General features: G+C 51.7%; 1 protein-coding gene across 1 annotated transcript in view; it reads right to left on the reverse strand.

Moving 5' to 3' along the window:
- LOXHD1 (lipoxygenase homology domains 1) overlaps positions 1–14,965 on the reverse strand; it is a 155,868-nt gene that overhangs the window by 70,135 nt on the left and 70,768 nt on the right. Inside the window, exons 13-17 of the mRNA XM_002918122.1 lie at positions 11,359–11,513; positions 9,539–9,699; positions 4,244–4,320; positions 3,210–3,406; positions 565–757 (exon numbers count right to left, since the gene is read on the reverse strand). Coding sequence (XP_002918168.1) covers positions 565–757; positions 3,210–3,406; positions 4,244–4,320; positions 9,539–9,699; positions 11,359–11,513 — 783 coding nt within the window. The remainder of the gene's footprint in view (positions 1–564; positions 758–3,209; positions 3,407–4,243; positions 4,321–9,538; positions 9,700–11,358; positions 11,514–14,965) is intronic.

Raw genomic sequence — 14,965 nt, forward strand, 5'->3', positions numbered from 1 at the left:
GTCGCCACCCTGTCCAAAAATGTCCTCCACCCTCATGCCATGACTATCGCCCTATCCTGTTGCATTTTCTTCATAGCTCTCACCTGGCATTGTATTATAGAGTTATTGTTTGCCTCCCCTGGTGGAATGTAAAAGGGCAAGCATTTAGTCTGTGCCTAGGGCAGTGCTGGCTCAGAGAAACAGTCTCTATATATATACTTACTAAATAAATGTATGAATAAACAGCTTTATCTCCTCAGTGAGTCTTCCCAGGGAAGACACAGACTATGTCTCAAACTCTTGTACACAGGGCCAAGAATGTGCATTTCTTAATAGAGTCATTTGCTGTCTTTATTCCAGAAAAAAATGTTTCGTCCATCGAGTCCTCGTTTCCCCTCTGTAAAATGAGCCCTTTTGCCCCTCCAAGAACTGTAATACCACAGGCAATCAGAAGCCCCATTATCTCCCCTCAGGCTCCCCCCTTGTAAACAAGATCCAAGTCACCCCATAGTCCCTCCTCCTTCCCTACTGCCCCATCCCACAGTGGAAACAATGCTGATGGTCCCATCACTGCTCCTTCCATACATTTCTGGATCTCCACGACCTCACTGGGATAGAGCTCCACCTCCAGGCGCCCGTCGGCCTGGTTCTTGTCCAGCCAGCGGTTGGCGGGGAAGGTGTACTGCTTGCCTTGGCGGGGCACGCGGATCTGGACGCTGCCGAGGAACCAGCTGGCGTGCATGCCCGTGCTGTCATGCCCGATCACCAGCTGACTGATCTGGGGGGAAACCCAGGGTGCGAGTGAGCAAAGAGCTGGTGCGTGGAAACCTCTATGCCTCCATCCCTACCCACCCTGGCCCCGCAAACACTGGTGCAAACTGCTGTCCTCAACCCAGACTTTCAGTTGCCCAGAAGGGGGGGGGGCTCAGCCAGAGGACACTGGGTCCCAGTCTTGTCCACCATCAGCCAGCTTGAGAACTAGGGGACCACTTCTCCTGCCTGGAGCCTCATTCTCTCCTCTTAAGAGCGGCTCACCTCTTGGGGAAGTTGTGAGAAGCAAGCAGGGGGAGTGGGTATGGCGTGGACTTTGAAAGCTCCAGCATGGACTTGGGTGGTGGCCGCAGGAGAAAGCAAACATTCAAGACGTTAACCATTTGCTTCTGATAGCCATGTTATTGATTTGGCTTTGTTTTGTTTTAAACAATACACTATTGTATGTATTTCTGTATTTCTTCGAAGTACCCATCTTAGAGGTGAGATGATAAGTGGATGACCTCTCAGGACAGCCTCTCTGTGGTTCTCTGCTCAACCCCTCCTCTCACTCTTGACCCTGAGGAACATCCTTCTCTTTCCAGTAACACACAACAGTCACCTTGCTTTGCTATTTTACATTTTAACATCTTTACATTTAACATAGATGATTGCATAGATCATCACGTTACCATCCTTATGAGTACTCGGTTTTTCAACGTTCAAGTCACTTTAGTGCTTTTTTGAAATGCTGTTTGCAGGGCAATTCTACCATTAGATGGAATTATCCAATAGCCTTGGAGATCCCTGCCAAGCCTCCCCCCAGATTCTCTCTGTGATGGTTTGGAGTGGTAATGCTAGCCGTGAGTCTGAGGCCAGAAGGCTGGTTCTGGAGAATTGCCCCTCCAAGCCCTGTTTTTGCTCTTACAAGTACAAAGTGCCTCTTTGAGCTGATAATGAAAACACCATCATAACTGAGTGCCTGCCTGTAGCTTGGGTCCCCTGGAATTACAGGAAGGAAACCAGCTTTGTTTACAAAGCCCGACAGCCTTTTGGGTGGGTGCCCAGGGTCACAGGAGAGCTTCCACTCTGGTGCTGGGACAGTGGCAGGACCAGCTGGGAAGAGTGAAGACAGGGACAAGTGTCTTCTACCTGACCCAATGGGAAGCTCCTTTAAGGACAGAACTCCTTAACTTCTTTCAATTCCTGAATGCCTAGCACCTCCCTGGAGCAACTGTTCAGTCAAGAGCAGCTAGCATTGATTAAGCGCTTACTGTGGGCAGGGGGTGTTATCAATATAGTTTAAGCTAACAACAATCCCATTAGCATCCCCCGTTGTTGCTACGTTGTTATGAATGAATGAGGCAAACAAAGGTGAAGACAGGCTTGTCAGGTAAGTGGAAACAGGACCTCAGGCAATCAGCAGCCAGACTGACCCTCCCGACCTCTTAGCCATACTGCTTGCTGGGGGGTTTCAGAAATACAAGGAAAGGCCCCCAAACACCACCCCCTCCCCTTAGATGTCTCATCTATCTGCTGGCTGTTGCCAGAAATCCTCAGTAAAGGGAACAACATTTCACTCTATGGTTATTAATTCAGCTGAAAATGTAAATACATTTTAATGAAGGAAAACCTTGATTTAAACTCATTACCATCAAGGTATAAAGGGCTGACATGAGATCTTTCCCCAAGAGCATTTTCATGGAGTACCTGAAAGAGGGTGAGGCTCAGAGAGAGGGCAAAGGGATTGCAAGTAAGGTTGCAGACAGGGAGCTCATCAGCGTCCCAGTTCCCACTAGCCACACCTTGAGAAGGACAGGTGGTCATAGGAAGCCCAGCTCAGGAGTTTCTAGAAAAGTTTCCAGTACTATGGTCCAGGGGGTTAAATCTGAACTCTTCCAGATGAAGAGCTCAGCCCGCTAGCAGCAGGGCCACCTTGGGCCTTGACAGAGAGAGACCCTCAGTGCCATCTTCAAAGGCAGAATCTCTCCAGTGTTGCCCGGGGTACAACTGAAATGAGTTTCCTGAGCATACCTCAGATGCAAACCCAAGTTTGGAATTGGGAAGTATTTTCAGCCCTTCTTTTCCTTCCCTGCATGCCAGTGTCCCCTTCTCCAGTGTCTGGGACCCAGCCGCATTGGTCTTGGCTAGGTAGGCAAAGAAAATGTTGGGACTATAGACACCAAAAATAGGCATTCCATCCCTAAAGGGACTGCAGAAGCTCAATCACTGGCCATGTATCTTCTGCAGCTCTGGGTCATAGCTGGAAAACAACGTATCCCACCCACCCCCAAGTGCGCATTTTTCCCCTTCAAAATGGGTTCATGCATGTGCACGTGAGTGCGTGGATGTGTGTGCCTGTGGATGTGTGTGATGTGTGAGTGTGTATGCACGTGCATGTGAGTGGATGTGTGCACCCACATGTGGATATCTGTGGCGTGAGTGAGACCATGTCGCACGGTCTCGGGACAGAGACTTACAGTTCCAATGTTCAGGGTCTCGAGGGTGAACTCATCCACCCGGGCACGTTCAAAATAGTCTTGCAGGTTGTTGTTGGAGACCAGAAGAACTTGCTTGATGGTGTCAGATTTATCCCCGTAGAGCTTGATGTAGACCCGCGAGTCTGTGCTGGCCCCAGAGACATCCCCCGTCTTCAAGCTGATGTGGTAGCGGAAGTCTGGGCAGTGCAAAGGGAAGGCAGGGAGGGAGGGGTTAGCGCAGGGCGGGTGGGAAGGGCTGGAGCAGGAGGGCGGTCTGCAGCCGGGGTGGGACACTGGGCTGGGGGTCAGCAGCTCAGTCCTTGCTCCCTTCATCTCTGTTGGGTCCCCTCATTGACAACATGGGATGCGAATCCCTGCTTGGCCTGCCCACAAGGTGCGTGCATGCCAAGAACAGGAAAGCTTTCGAAGAACACTGAGTGCAAGAGACTTGAAGGACCCTAAGGCAACCGCCTCGTCCAGCTTCTCATCTGAAGGATGAGGAAACGGAGGCAAAGAAGGGTCAAGCTTGGCAGACAGTGTTTAGAGCGTTATATACGCAGGGCTGTTTGTTGCTAAGTATTCTGATCTTGGCTTTACAAGTCAGGGATCAGAGCCTTAGAAGGGTTCATGTTTGGCTCAAGATGTCAACAGTTCAGGAGGAGCCAGCCAGGAGCGACATTCTAATGTGGACCTAAATCCCCTTATGGAACAGGGCACCATGCCGACGGTGCTCCATTTCATCACCCAGAAAGATCTGAAACGTCTGTTTGGCTAGCATTACTGCCTTTGTTGCTCATACGGAAAGAGGCCTGTGTGCGCTCAGGGCCCCACATCCAATGCCACAAAGAGACTGTCTACACAGCCCAGACAGCCAAGAAAATTCCAGATCGCCCCTCAGAGCCTCTTCCTCTCCCCCCCCCCCCCCCCCCNCGGGGGAATGAAGCAAGGAGCTCAGGGCTGGCTTCTGTGCACCAAGGGGAGGGCGCCCCTTTCCCCGGGGACACACCCGCCACCTGGTCACAAGGACGACTCACTCTTCAGTGTTGCATTGCTGTCACTAGGCAGCAACTCTCGGACCAACTGACCGTCATCCTTATCCTTGTCCAGCCACCTGGTGGGCAGACAAGGGGCTGTTAGCTCTGGGTGGCCGACAGCCAACCATCGGGCTGCTCCTGTGGGGTCACCAGGGAGGTCAGAACTGTGCATTCGGCTGAGGAAAATATTACAAGAGCTGAGAACAAAGGGTCACTACCCAAACTGGGGAGGGAGGGCTGCCCTGAGGAGGTGATATTGGCTGAGGCTGGAAGAGTGACACGGAGTTGGCTGGGAGAAAAGGGAGGTGCCTTCCTCAGGGAACGGCATATGCTGGGATGGAGCAGAGCCTTCAGGGGCTGAATGAAGGCCACTGTGGATGGAAGGCAGTGAAGGGAAGGGGTAGTTAGTGTGCGGGGACATGAGAAGGGTCACAGGACGTAGGACCTTGGCAGTCACACTAAAGAGTTTGTCTTGAAAGCCAAGAACACCGGAGTCACTGTTATCAGCACAAACAATCACCTCTTTTTGGGGGAGCCCACTGTGTACAGGACACTGGGCTGAGGGCCCTGGGGACAGGGAGAAGGCAGAAAAGATACGCTGACATCAGAAGACACTGCTTGACCCCTAGAGAAGAGGTCATCTAGTTAAGAAGATAGGACAGACTAGGGACACCTGGGTGGCTCAGTCAGTTAGGCAGCCGACCCTTGATTTCAGTTCAGGTCATGATCTCAGGATTGGGAGATGGAGCCTCATGACGGTCTCCACGCTTAGCGTGGAGTCTGTTTGAGAGTCTCTCTTCCTCCCCCTTTGCCCCTCCCCACACCCGTGCACACACACACTCTCTCTCTAATAAATAAATAAAATCTTTATTTAAAAGAAAAAGAAGATACAATAGACTAGCCAAGGCACTGAAAACCAGGACAAGGATGGCTGTTGGAACAAAGTAAGTGTAATAGGAATTTGGAGAAATGAGAACAGTTTGTGGGGAAGGGGCTTGCTCGGAGTCCTCAGGGAGGAATGAGATTTGCCAACAAGGAGAAGCTGGGTTGGGACCCCACAGGGCTGGGTTTGATGGCGGGGACTCATCTATTCATCAGAGTGGGCCATGGCCCCAGCTTTCTGCTGGCCATTCACCGGGGGCAACACGCTGGACTGGTTCACCTGAAAAGCACCATCCCCACTGAGCATGGGGACACGGCCAGAGAAATCAGACGACCGTGCAAGCAGAGATGCCCCGGCCCCAGTACTCACGAGGGTCTGTGATACAGGTGACAGCAGCAGAAGAGACACCCTCAGTGTTCTCCAGCACCGTGGGGAAGCCAAGGCGCCTGCCTCTGGACCAGTGTCTCCCCGTTTGCCTGCACGTTGGAGCTCATCTTGGCAGCCCAGCCCTATTATACTCTTGGCAGGGAGGTGCCCCCCTGGCCACAGAACCCATCAAAGGAAACCAAGGCATTGCCTCCTCTCCAGCCCTCCTGACATGGAGCTCAGGCCTCCCTAAACCACAGTCCTTCTGCCACTATACCCCACCCGAGGGTAGGGTCCCCATCCCTTTTCTCTCACCCTCCCTCCCCAAGCACAGGCTCCTCTATTCCCCGCTGGATGCTGCTGCCTGCTGGCGGTTAGCTCGCACAAAATGTTCGCCAGCTGCTAAGTGATGACACTTGTCATGGGCTTTGGTGCTGTGAGTCTCGAACGCCAAAATCATCTGGGATTCTAAGACATTAAGATGCCATTGCAGAATTCTTGGCACTGATGTTGGGGGGGGGAATATTTGAGAGCAGGGACTACTGCCTCGAGTCCCTCCAATGAGCCCATTAGGAGCCTACCCCTCTGTCCCATGGAGGTTACCCAGCATCTCCCACAGACAGAGACTGCAGAGAAGGGCTGGCCCAGCCATCACTCACAGGGACAGGAAGGATGGAAGCCAGCGGGCTGGTGGCCCTTGGGAAACCCACGCACCCTTCCGCCACTCTCTCCACCACTCACCCACCCCCAGGCCCACCCCAGCGGTAAAGGGACACCATGGCTTGTCATTTTAGCTTCCAACAGAAGGATATTAATAGATATTTCCAAATATAGTCGTTTTCTTTCAGCTTTGGACGCTTGGGTCTGGGTTCAGTGTGAGATGCCGCTAAATGGGTGAGCCCCTCTGCTGGTGATTTTATTGCTCTTTCCCGGGCTCACAAAGCATGTGCAAGTGTGCACACAGGTGTACATGCAACACTCACACAGCTGCCAGGGCTAAACGCTTACACCACCTGCCCCTGGCAGGGAAGTTTGGTAAAGAGGCCCGGTGTGTCCTCCCCCAGGCAAACAGACAGCTCAGGTGAGAAAGCAGCTGCATGGGGGGGCAGGCTCTACCTCCAGGGGCTTCAAAGGCCTCCGGGTCCTGAGTCCATAATGCCATCACCACATGCCTCAGCAAGGTACGGGAATTCATTTTCTTAAAAATGCATGGACACTTTAAGTGTTTGGGGGCAGGGAGGGCTCTAGGGTGTTTGGGGGCCTCAGCTCGCCTCCTGCCCTGCAATCAGCATCACCTGTGTCTTTGGCCGACAGTCCTCGCAATTCTTCATCCACTCTCCCTGAAGGATCCCACCTTTTCCCTGACTTTAAATTCCATTGCTATGCTCTCATTTCCTGGAGTTATTTCTCAAGGCCCGACTGCCTACTTGACTTACAAGGAGCTCATACCTAATATACCCCAGCTAAACCCCCAGAGTCCAGCCCAGCCCCATCCTCAGGCCTTCCCCCACCCCAGGCTCCCTGCTGAAGCAGGGAGCACAACCTCTGCCCACCTACCAAACGCAGAGACCTGGGGTCTCCAGTTGCCCTCTCTCTTGTGGGCACGTCCCACAAGCTCCACCCCCAGGACCTGTCTCTGGTGTAGCTCCCTGCCCCTACCTCTACTGCCACCACTTAGGTCCAAGCTGCCACGTTACGGGTTTAAATGTGTCCCCTAAAAATGATATGTTAAAGTCTTTACCCCCAGTACCTCAGAATGTGACCTTATTTGGAAACAGTGTCCTTATAGAGGTTAGGGAGTTAAAATGAGGTCATTAGGGCAGAACTTAATCCAAAATGACTGGTGTCCTCATAAAAAAGGGAAATGTGAACACAGAGACAGACATGTACAGAGGCAAGACGATGTGAAGCTAGGGAGAAGATGGCCATCTACAAGCCAAGAATGCTGTGACCAGCAGAAGCTGAGAGGCATGGGGCAAATCCCATTCAGAGGGAGCACGGCCCTGCTGACACCTTGAATTTGGACTCCTGGCCTCCAGGACTATGAGACAATAATTCTGTTGTTTAAGCCACTCAGTCTGTAGGGTGTTATTCCAGCAGCCTAGCAAACTGATACGTGCCGTTGTGGGCCCTGCAAAGCCTCCTGCCAGGCTCCATTTCTCCTCTGGATGCCCCATAGCCTGCCCTCCACCCAGAAGCCAGAGGGAACTTTCTCAGATGGATGTTCCTTGCCCAAAGCCGCATAGTGGCTGCCTGTCCCTGCCTGACACCGGCCTCTGTCCACCTCTGACCTCACCTGGTGGCCTTCTCTTTTGTCCACCTGCTTTGGTCTCACTGAAGTTCTAGAAGCCTCAAGCTCTTTCCCCAGCACTTTCTTTTTTATCCCTCAGGAAAAGTCATCCTGACTGTCGCCTCTGCAGACAGAACTTACCCACCGCCTCCATCTCTAACTAGCCCACCTCAGTGAGTCCGCTCCCATCAGCTCCACACCATTGTGTGTCTCCCTTATCCCGCACCTCACAGTTCGTAAGTATGGCTCTCTGTTTATTCACCGGCTTATTGTTCAGTTCCCCTCTAGGCTATATGCTTCATGAGGTCAGGGAGCAAGGGCATAGCAAGCGCTTAATAAATATCTTTCGAGGGGATGGGGATAAGGCTGCTCCCCCTAGCATCCCAGCCGGGCAGCCTCCTGGCCCACTGGGGGCGCCATGAGTCAGTGATGGACTTGGAGAAAGACCAGAGCTCTCCCACCTTCTCCTTCATCCTCACGTACCAGGTGGCCCCTTGCCGGCCTCTGCATGAGCCACCCCCTCGGTCCTGTGCCTCATGCCTCTTCTCTAACCCGGATGACCCACCGCCCCTTCTCACCATCCACCCACCCTCTGATCATTCCTGGCCCAGGTCTAGTTCTACCTGTTTCCAGAAGCCTTCCTCAGCCTTCTCAGCCCCTTCTCTGAGCCTCTTTCTGTCCATTAGTGCCACTCACCTAGAGCTGCAGGAGTCATTACTTAGCTTTTTAATGTAATCCCTTGTCATACTAACAGTGGCTACACTTCGAAGACTGTAGAGACCTTTGTCACAGACAAAAATGTTCATAAGTACTGTCCCATGGGATGGTCCCAGTGGCCTTCCATGGCTGGGAACCTGCTCCTCCTGGTCTCGTGGGTGGTAAGCAATGCAGCTGTAGCAAATACGTCTGTGTGAACGTGCATGCACACGAGTGCATCTGTGCACGGTTAGAGAAAGAGGAACACATTCACTGCAGGGCTGGTGGGCAGCTTGCCCCCATCCGCTCCAAGGAAGACTGTCCTTAGTGCAGCCACCCTCAAGAAGCCAGGGCCAGCCCTAACAAAGGGAGCTTGGACAAGCAGCACCTTGTTGATGGGTGCAGGTGGAGTCCGTTGCAGAGCCCCAAGCTAGGCAGACTGCATGCACCCCCCAGACATTGCCCAGGTGAATGTGGATGGCTCGCCCGCCCATGCAAAAAATACTGATACTGCTCCTTGTTCTACAAATCTCTCTGTCAGTACCTTCTAGAAATCATAACCCAACTGGTTATGAAAGAAACCCAAATGTTTAAGAAGAAAGAAAAAAGAAACTTGACCTCCCTAGGAAGCTGGGGGAAAGGAATGAAAACAAAGTAAGGTATCTTGAGAAGACATTCACAGGGACAGGTGTGGTTGAAGGCGCAGACAAATGGGCAAAAAACACCTTTGACTCAAAAGTTGAATTCAGCGGGTACGTAACACTCTGAGGGGACCTCAGTTAAATTCTGAAATGGTCGTACTGTATCTTTAAAAAGTAATGACACTCTGGTACTTCAATAGACACCCCAGCGGTGCCCTGGGACACCTGACACGAGTGGCTCATCACCTGCAGGGACAGGAGTCTAAGCACCACCAGCAGGGCCCCCCCTTCCTGCCCCGGCTCCGTCCTAAAGCCACGCCTGTGCTCTCTGGTCTGTGGTAGCAGGCAGGGCTGAGTCTTCCCAAAGTCACGGCCCAGGAGTGGAGCTGGGGAGCACAGACAGCAGCAGGACCACGCACCTGAGACATGGGAACCCCACGTTGTCGCTCTCGGGCTGCCCCTCTTCTCTCACCAGCACCCGCTCCAGGAACCAGCCGCTGCCGCTGCCTTTGCCGTCATGCCTGATCCTCACCCGTCTCACCTTCCGCACGGTGACCGACTCGATGGTGAACTCGTCGGCCTGCAGAGGGGAAGACAGCAAGGCCAGTTGGATGGTGGCTCCCTTGGGACCCACAGACCAAGGGGAGACATGGGCTCGGAAATCAGAAAAGCGCGGGCTGATGGGCTGGGCTCCTTGTCTTTCACAGGTGGATTGGGGGGTACCTAGAAAGAACAGGTCTAACCCCTCCTCCAACTGCTCCCAGTGGGAAGTCATTCCATGTCAAGTTCCCAACAAGGGAGGGCTGTAGTTTCTGGCTAAACAACAGCCATTCCCTTTGATCTCCTTCTACAAGGAGGAGGAACACGTTAAGCTGTTACGAGTCACTAACCGTATACCATGAATTAATTCCTTAGCTAATCAACCTGGGCTCCTGCACAGAAGGATACCAGCCTCCTTTCGAGGAGGGGCGTGGCTAGGACTGACTGGGGGGACCAGTGGTCTTGCTAATTGCACAGTTGTGCCGCTCCTGCTGGGACAGCAGAAGTGCCGTAGGAGCCGGGGGGCTGCCGAGCCTACGTGAGCACACCTGGGAGCCTCCAGGGACAGGAACACGGGGGTGGGACGGATGGACAAAGGAGTCAGAAGAGGTAGAAGGAAAGAGTGGGAAAGGGTGGGTGTGGATGGGAGGGAGAGAGGAAACGTATCAATCGATGTGAAGTCGCCCCCTCCGTCCCTCCCCAAATGAACCTCAGTGCGCCCGCCACACTCAGATTATTTTTACCACCATGGCCTTCTTGTGCCTGTGACCCCAAGAACCGGGCCAGCCTGCAGTGGCCTCCGAGAGAGACCTCCACTCGATTTCCAGGGCTTGCCCTGCCCTTGCCGAGGATGGGGCAGCAGAGGCGGGGAGAGAGCCAAGACTTGTGTCAGGTCAGTCTACAAACCGGCTTCACCTGGTAAGCACCTTGAGCTGCCCTTGACTGCAACAACGACTGCACTGAGCACCCGCTCTGTGACGCAGGCCAGGCGGTCCATCTGTGCTCCTAACCCTCTTACAGCTGGCACACGCTGGCATCTTGTCCCCATTTTACATGTGGGGAAACTGAGGCTGGAGGAATGGAGCGACTGGCCCCACACTGGGTCTGCCCTTCAGATCTGCCTGACACTTTTGCCTATTGCCCCACACAGCCTCCTAGAAAACCCGTTTGACAGGCGGGGAAAATGAGGGGGAGCACCCAACACATCTGTAACGAGGCCAGGGGCAGAACCCAGCTCTTCCACTCCCACATTTAGTGTCTTTCTTGGTTTCTCTTTCAAAAAGGAAACGGACAAGGTGCCACCAGTGGTCATGTCTAGCGGAGAAGGCAAAGGTCCCAGCTTTCTACTAGCCTGGGTCCTCCTGCCCACAAGCAAGGTGCCCAGCATCCCTCCTTGCCTGGTCACCTCGAAGGAAGAAAGGGGCCGCTCCTACCCCCAAACGTCCTCCTGTTCCACCCCCTTCTCAAAGCTGACGGGTGGGGAGGGAACCTTGACCCCTCCAAGGTGGCTCTCCGGGTCCCAGCTGTACCGTCCCAGAGCTAGAGGGTGTCATGCATGCTGGTGCGCTGTGGCCCTGAGTACGCCTGTGTGACGGCCGGGGCGCCCACGTCAGCTGTACTGCAGCAGGGCCGGGAAGACAAGGTGATGGGCCCTGGGGCCAGGGCCAGGCGGGCAGGGCCGGGGCTCAGCCGTACTCACAGCACCCTTCTCAAACAGGTCGGTGTTGTTTCTGCAGTTGTACAGCAGCCGCTCTCCCGTGTCCCCCACATCGCCGTAAAGGCAGAGGTAGACATTGGCATCAGTTCCTGCACCTTCGAGTTCGCCGGTGCACACAGTCACACGGTACCGGGCCACTGTTGGGGAGTGAAAGCGACACAGTGGCTGACGGCCCCCTGCTGCCCGCACTGGCCCTGTGGCTCCTGCCTCTAAGTGCCTCCCCCTGCCCCCCATTCCAGGTCTCACCCGGGCTGCCCCTGCTGCCTCGCTGGCTATGCAAATCCCATCCCACCCAGTCAAAGATCAGCTCACCTGCAGGCCCCTCTTCCCAGACAAACCAGAGGTTCCCAGGCCTGGTCAAGCATCAGAATCCCCTGGGAAATTCTTGTAAGAATGCAGATTCCTGTGTCCCACCGAGACGTCTCTGATTTTAGTTTCCAGAAGTAGGATCGCTAAAACTGCTTTGTTTATATGCTCCCCCAGGAGACTCCGAGGGCGTTGGCAGTGTTTGGGGACCACAGGTGTGATTCAAACATTCTGACCCTTGCTTCCATCCAACCCAGCAGACTCTCTTGCCTTAGGCTGTTCTCCAATTCACATGTGTCCTGTCCTCTCAAGTAAGAAAGATAGCTTTTCTCTGTGAACCGGAACAAGCTCCTCTTTGCTTCAGAACAGAAAGGTGCCAAATGCAGCCACTGGAGGGGGGGGGGCAGCTTCTTTTCGCTGTTGAAAATGTACCCTGGAGGAGGTGGCCCTGCATCCCGGCACATCGCACACAGCCTCCCTTCTCACTTCAAATAAGCCAGAAAGTGAAACTCATTCATTCATTCACTCATTCATTCAGTTGCCCTCTTTCTATTGACTGAAGCCCAATGCCAGGCACCCTTAGAGGATAGGGATTCAGCAGTGAGCAAGACGGACTCCTGCCCCCATGGACGGGTGGAGAGGAAAAATGGACAGTAAAATCATAACAAATTACGAACAGGAAAATTTCTGAGTTATGTCTGCAACAAAGATTACATAGGAGAGGGGTGTCCCAGAGAGGGATGGAAGCGGGGGGCAGTATGGTGAGGGAGTGAAGAGGATCCAGAGATGCAGAAAAGCTTGCAGCAAGAAGTTGGTGTCTGGCAAAATGCCAATAATGAGGAGCCAGCCACAGGAAGCTCTGGGAAAAGAGGGTGCGAGTTAGTGCAAAGCCCCAGTGCAGGGATGAGCAGCGAATGTTCCAGGAGCACAGAGACGGCCAGTATGGCTTGGGTGAGTGGGGATTAGAGGAAGTCCAGAAGTGAACCAAGGCCAGCATGGGGACAGGGTGACAGTTCAAGATAAGAAGTGTGACTTCCTTTGGTTGGTTGTTGTTGTTTGTTTGTTTTTTAAATACAATGGGAAGCCATTAGAGGGCTTTAAGCAAGAAGTAACCTGATCTGATTTATGTGTTTTAAAGAGCACTCTGGCTGCCATGTGGAGAACTGATCGTAGGGGAAGAAGTGAATCAGAAAGGTCAGTTAGCAGAGTTATTACAGTCGTCTAGAAAAGACAGGAGGGTGCCTAGGACTGGGGGTGCAGTGGAGATGCAGAGAAGCCAGCAGATTAGAGAGATCTTTTCGAGGTAGAACCAACAGTACTTGGTGATGGACTGGATAAGTAACTGAGGGAAAGAGGAATCATGGATGACTGCTAGGTTTTGGCTTGGGTAACCAGGTAAATAGTATTTCCAGTAAGAAGTAGGGAAGCCTGAGGGAAGGATGGATTTGGAGATAGAAATCAATGGTCCTATTTGTTCATTATAAATGTGTGCTGTCTATTAGATGTTCATAAAAAGAGGCCAAGATGGCAGCTGAATATGTATCTGGAGAGTCAGGACTATTGACATGACTTTGGTCATCACTGGCACATGGATTCTGTTGAAAGCTATGGGACCAGATGAGATCCCTATAGAGAGGATTATAGAGGGACACCAACATTAGAGATCAAGCCAGGAGAAGCTAGCCACTCAGATGAGAAGCAGCCAGTGAAGCAGGGGGAAAATGTACTGCTGGACATGTCTCTGAAGCCAAGAGAAGGGAGGAATGATCGTCTGTAGCAAATGCCACAGAGGACAGAGAGTGACCTTTGGTTTAGCTACATGGAAAGCACTGGTGTCAAGGACAAGAGCAGCCTTAGTGAAACTGTGGGGGAAGGGAAGAAGCCCTATAGCAAGTGTCTGAGTACAGAATAGGAGGTGAGAAAGTAGATATAGGACCTGGATGCCTGGATGTAAATTGTTCCATTAGTCTGTTGTGAAGAGGAATACAAAAGAGAAATAATAGCTGGAGTGGGGTGTAAGTTTAGAGAAGTTTTATTTTAAAATGTTTAAGATGTGAGATACTAGATTATTATACTAAATGGGAATGTTCCTGTAGAGAAAAAGAAAATGATAACGTCGGAGAGAAGAACTAGTGAAATTCTTTGGAGAGGAAAAAGAAGAATGACCAGAGGACTAGCTCTGTTAGGGTTCAAGAAACTACAACTATAGAGACTGGAGGGAAGGCAGAGGCCACAAAGGCAGTGATAGGTTGTAGGACAGCCTTGAGTACAAACTGAGACATACCAAATCATGAATTTAAAATGAGACCAGTCTGCAAGGCTGCATGTTTTCCTACAGCAAGTCTATAATAACTGAATAGGCCATTTGTTGGCTTTACCTGGGATAGGGTTTATCCAGGCAAGCATGATAGAGAGATATAACGGCACAAAAGGTAAGGGCATGTTTAGAGGTAGACTATAATGGTGGCTAATGCAATCCGAGCCAGGTATAGAGGAAACTGAGTATAAGAAGAAGGTGATAATAAAATCAGTGGATTATAGGTCTTGATGAAGTTAAAAAGTGTTAGGGTGGGAAAGGCAAAACTATGGAGACAGTAAAAAGATCAACAGTTGCCAGGGTTTGGGTAGGGGGGAAGGGGAAGATAAGTAGGCAGAGCACAGAGGATTTTTTAGGGCTGTGAAATTACTCTGTATGATACCATAGTGGTGGATATATATCATTATAAATTTGTCCAAACCCACAGAATGTATGATACCAAGAGTGCTCCACAAGTAAACCATGAACTCAGGTGCTAAGGATGTAACACCATAGGCTCATTAATTATAACAAATGCATCACTCTGGTAGGGGATGATGATAATGGAGAGGGTATGCATGTGTAGGGGAAGGGAGTATATGATAAATCTCTATACCTTCCTCCCAATTTTGTTATGAACCTAAAAATGAGATATTAAGATAGTCTCAGATAAACAAAAACTGAAAAAATTCATCCCTAGTAGACCTACCCTAAAAGAAAAAATTTATTTATTTATTTTTAAATTTTTTTTTTAAGAGAGAGAGAGGGAGAGCGTATGAGCAGGGGGAGGGTAGAGAGAGAAGCAGATTCACCATGGGGCTTGATCCTAGGACCCGGAGATCATGACCCAAGCCGAAGGCAGATGCTTAACAGACTGAGCCACCCAGGCACCCCACCCTACAAGAAAATTTAAAGGGAATCCTTCACATTAGACATTAGACAGCAACTTGAATTCACCCAAAGGAATAAGAGCACCAGGAAAAGTAA

The sequence above is a fragment of the Ailuropoda melanoleuca genome, chromosome 14 (genome assembly GCF_002007445.2).
Source record: "Ailuropoda melanoleuca isolate Jingjing chromosome 14, ASM200744v2, whole genome shotgun sequence".
In the NCBI taxonomy this organism is placed as follows: domain Eukaryota; kingdom Metazoa; phylum Chordata; class Mammalia; order Carnivora; family Ursidae; genus Ailuropoda; species Ailuropoda melanoleuca.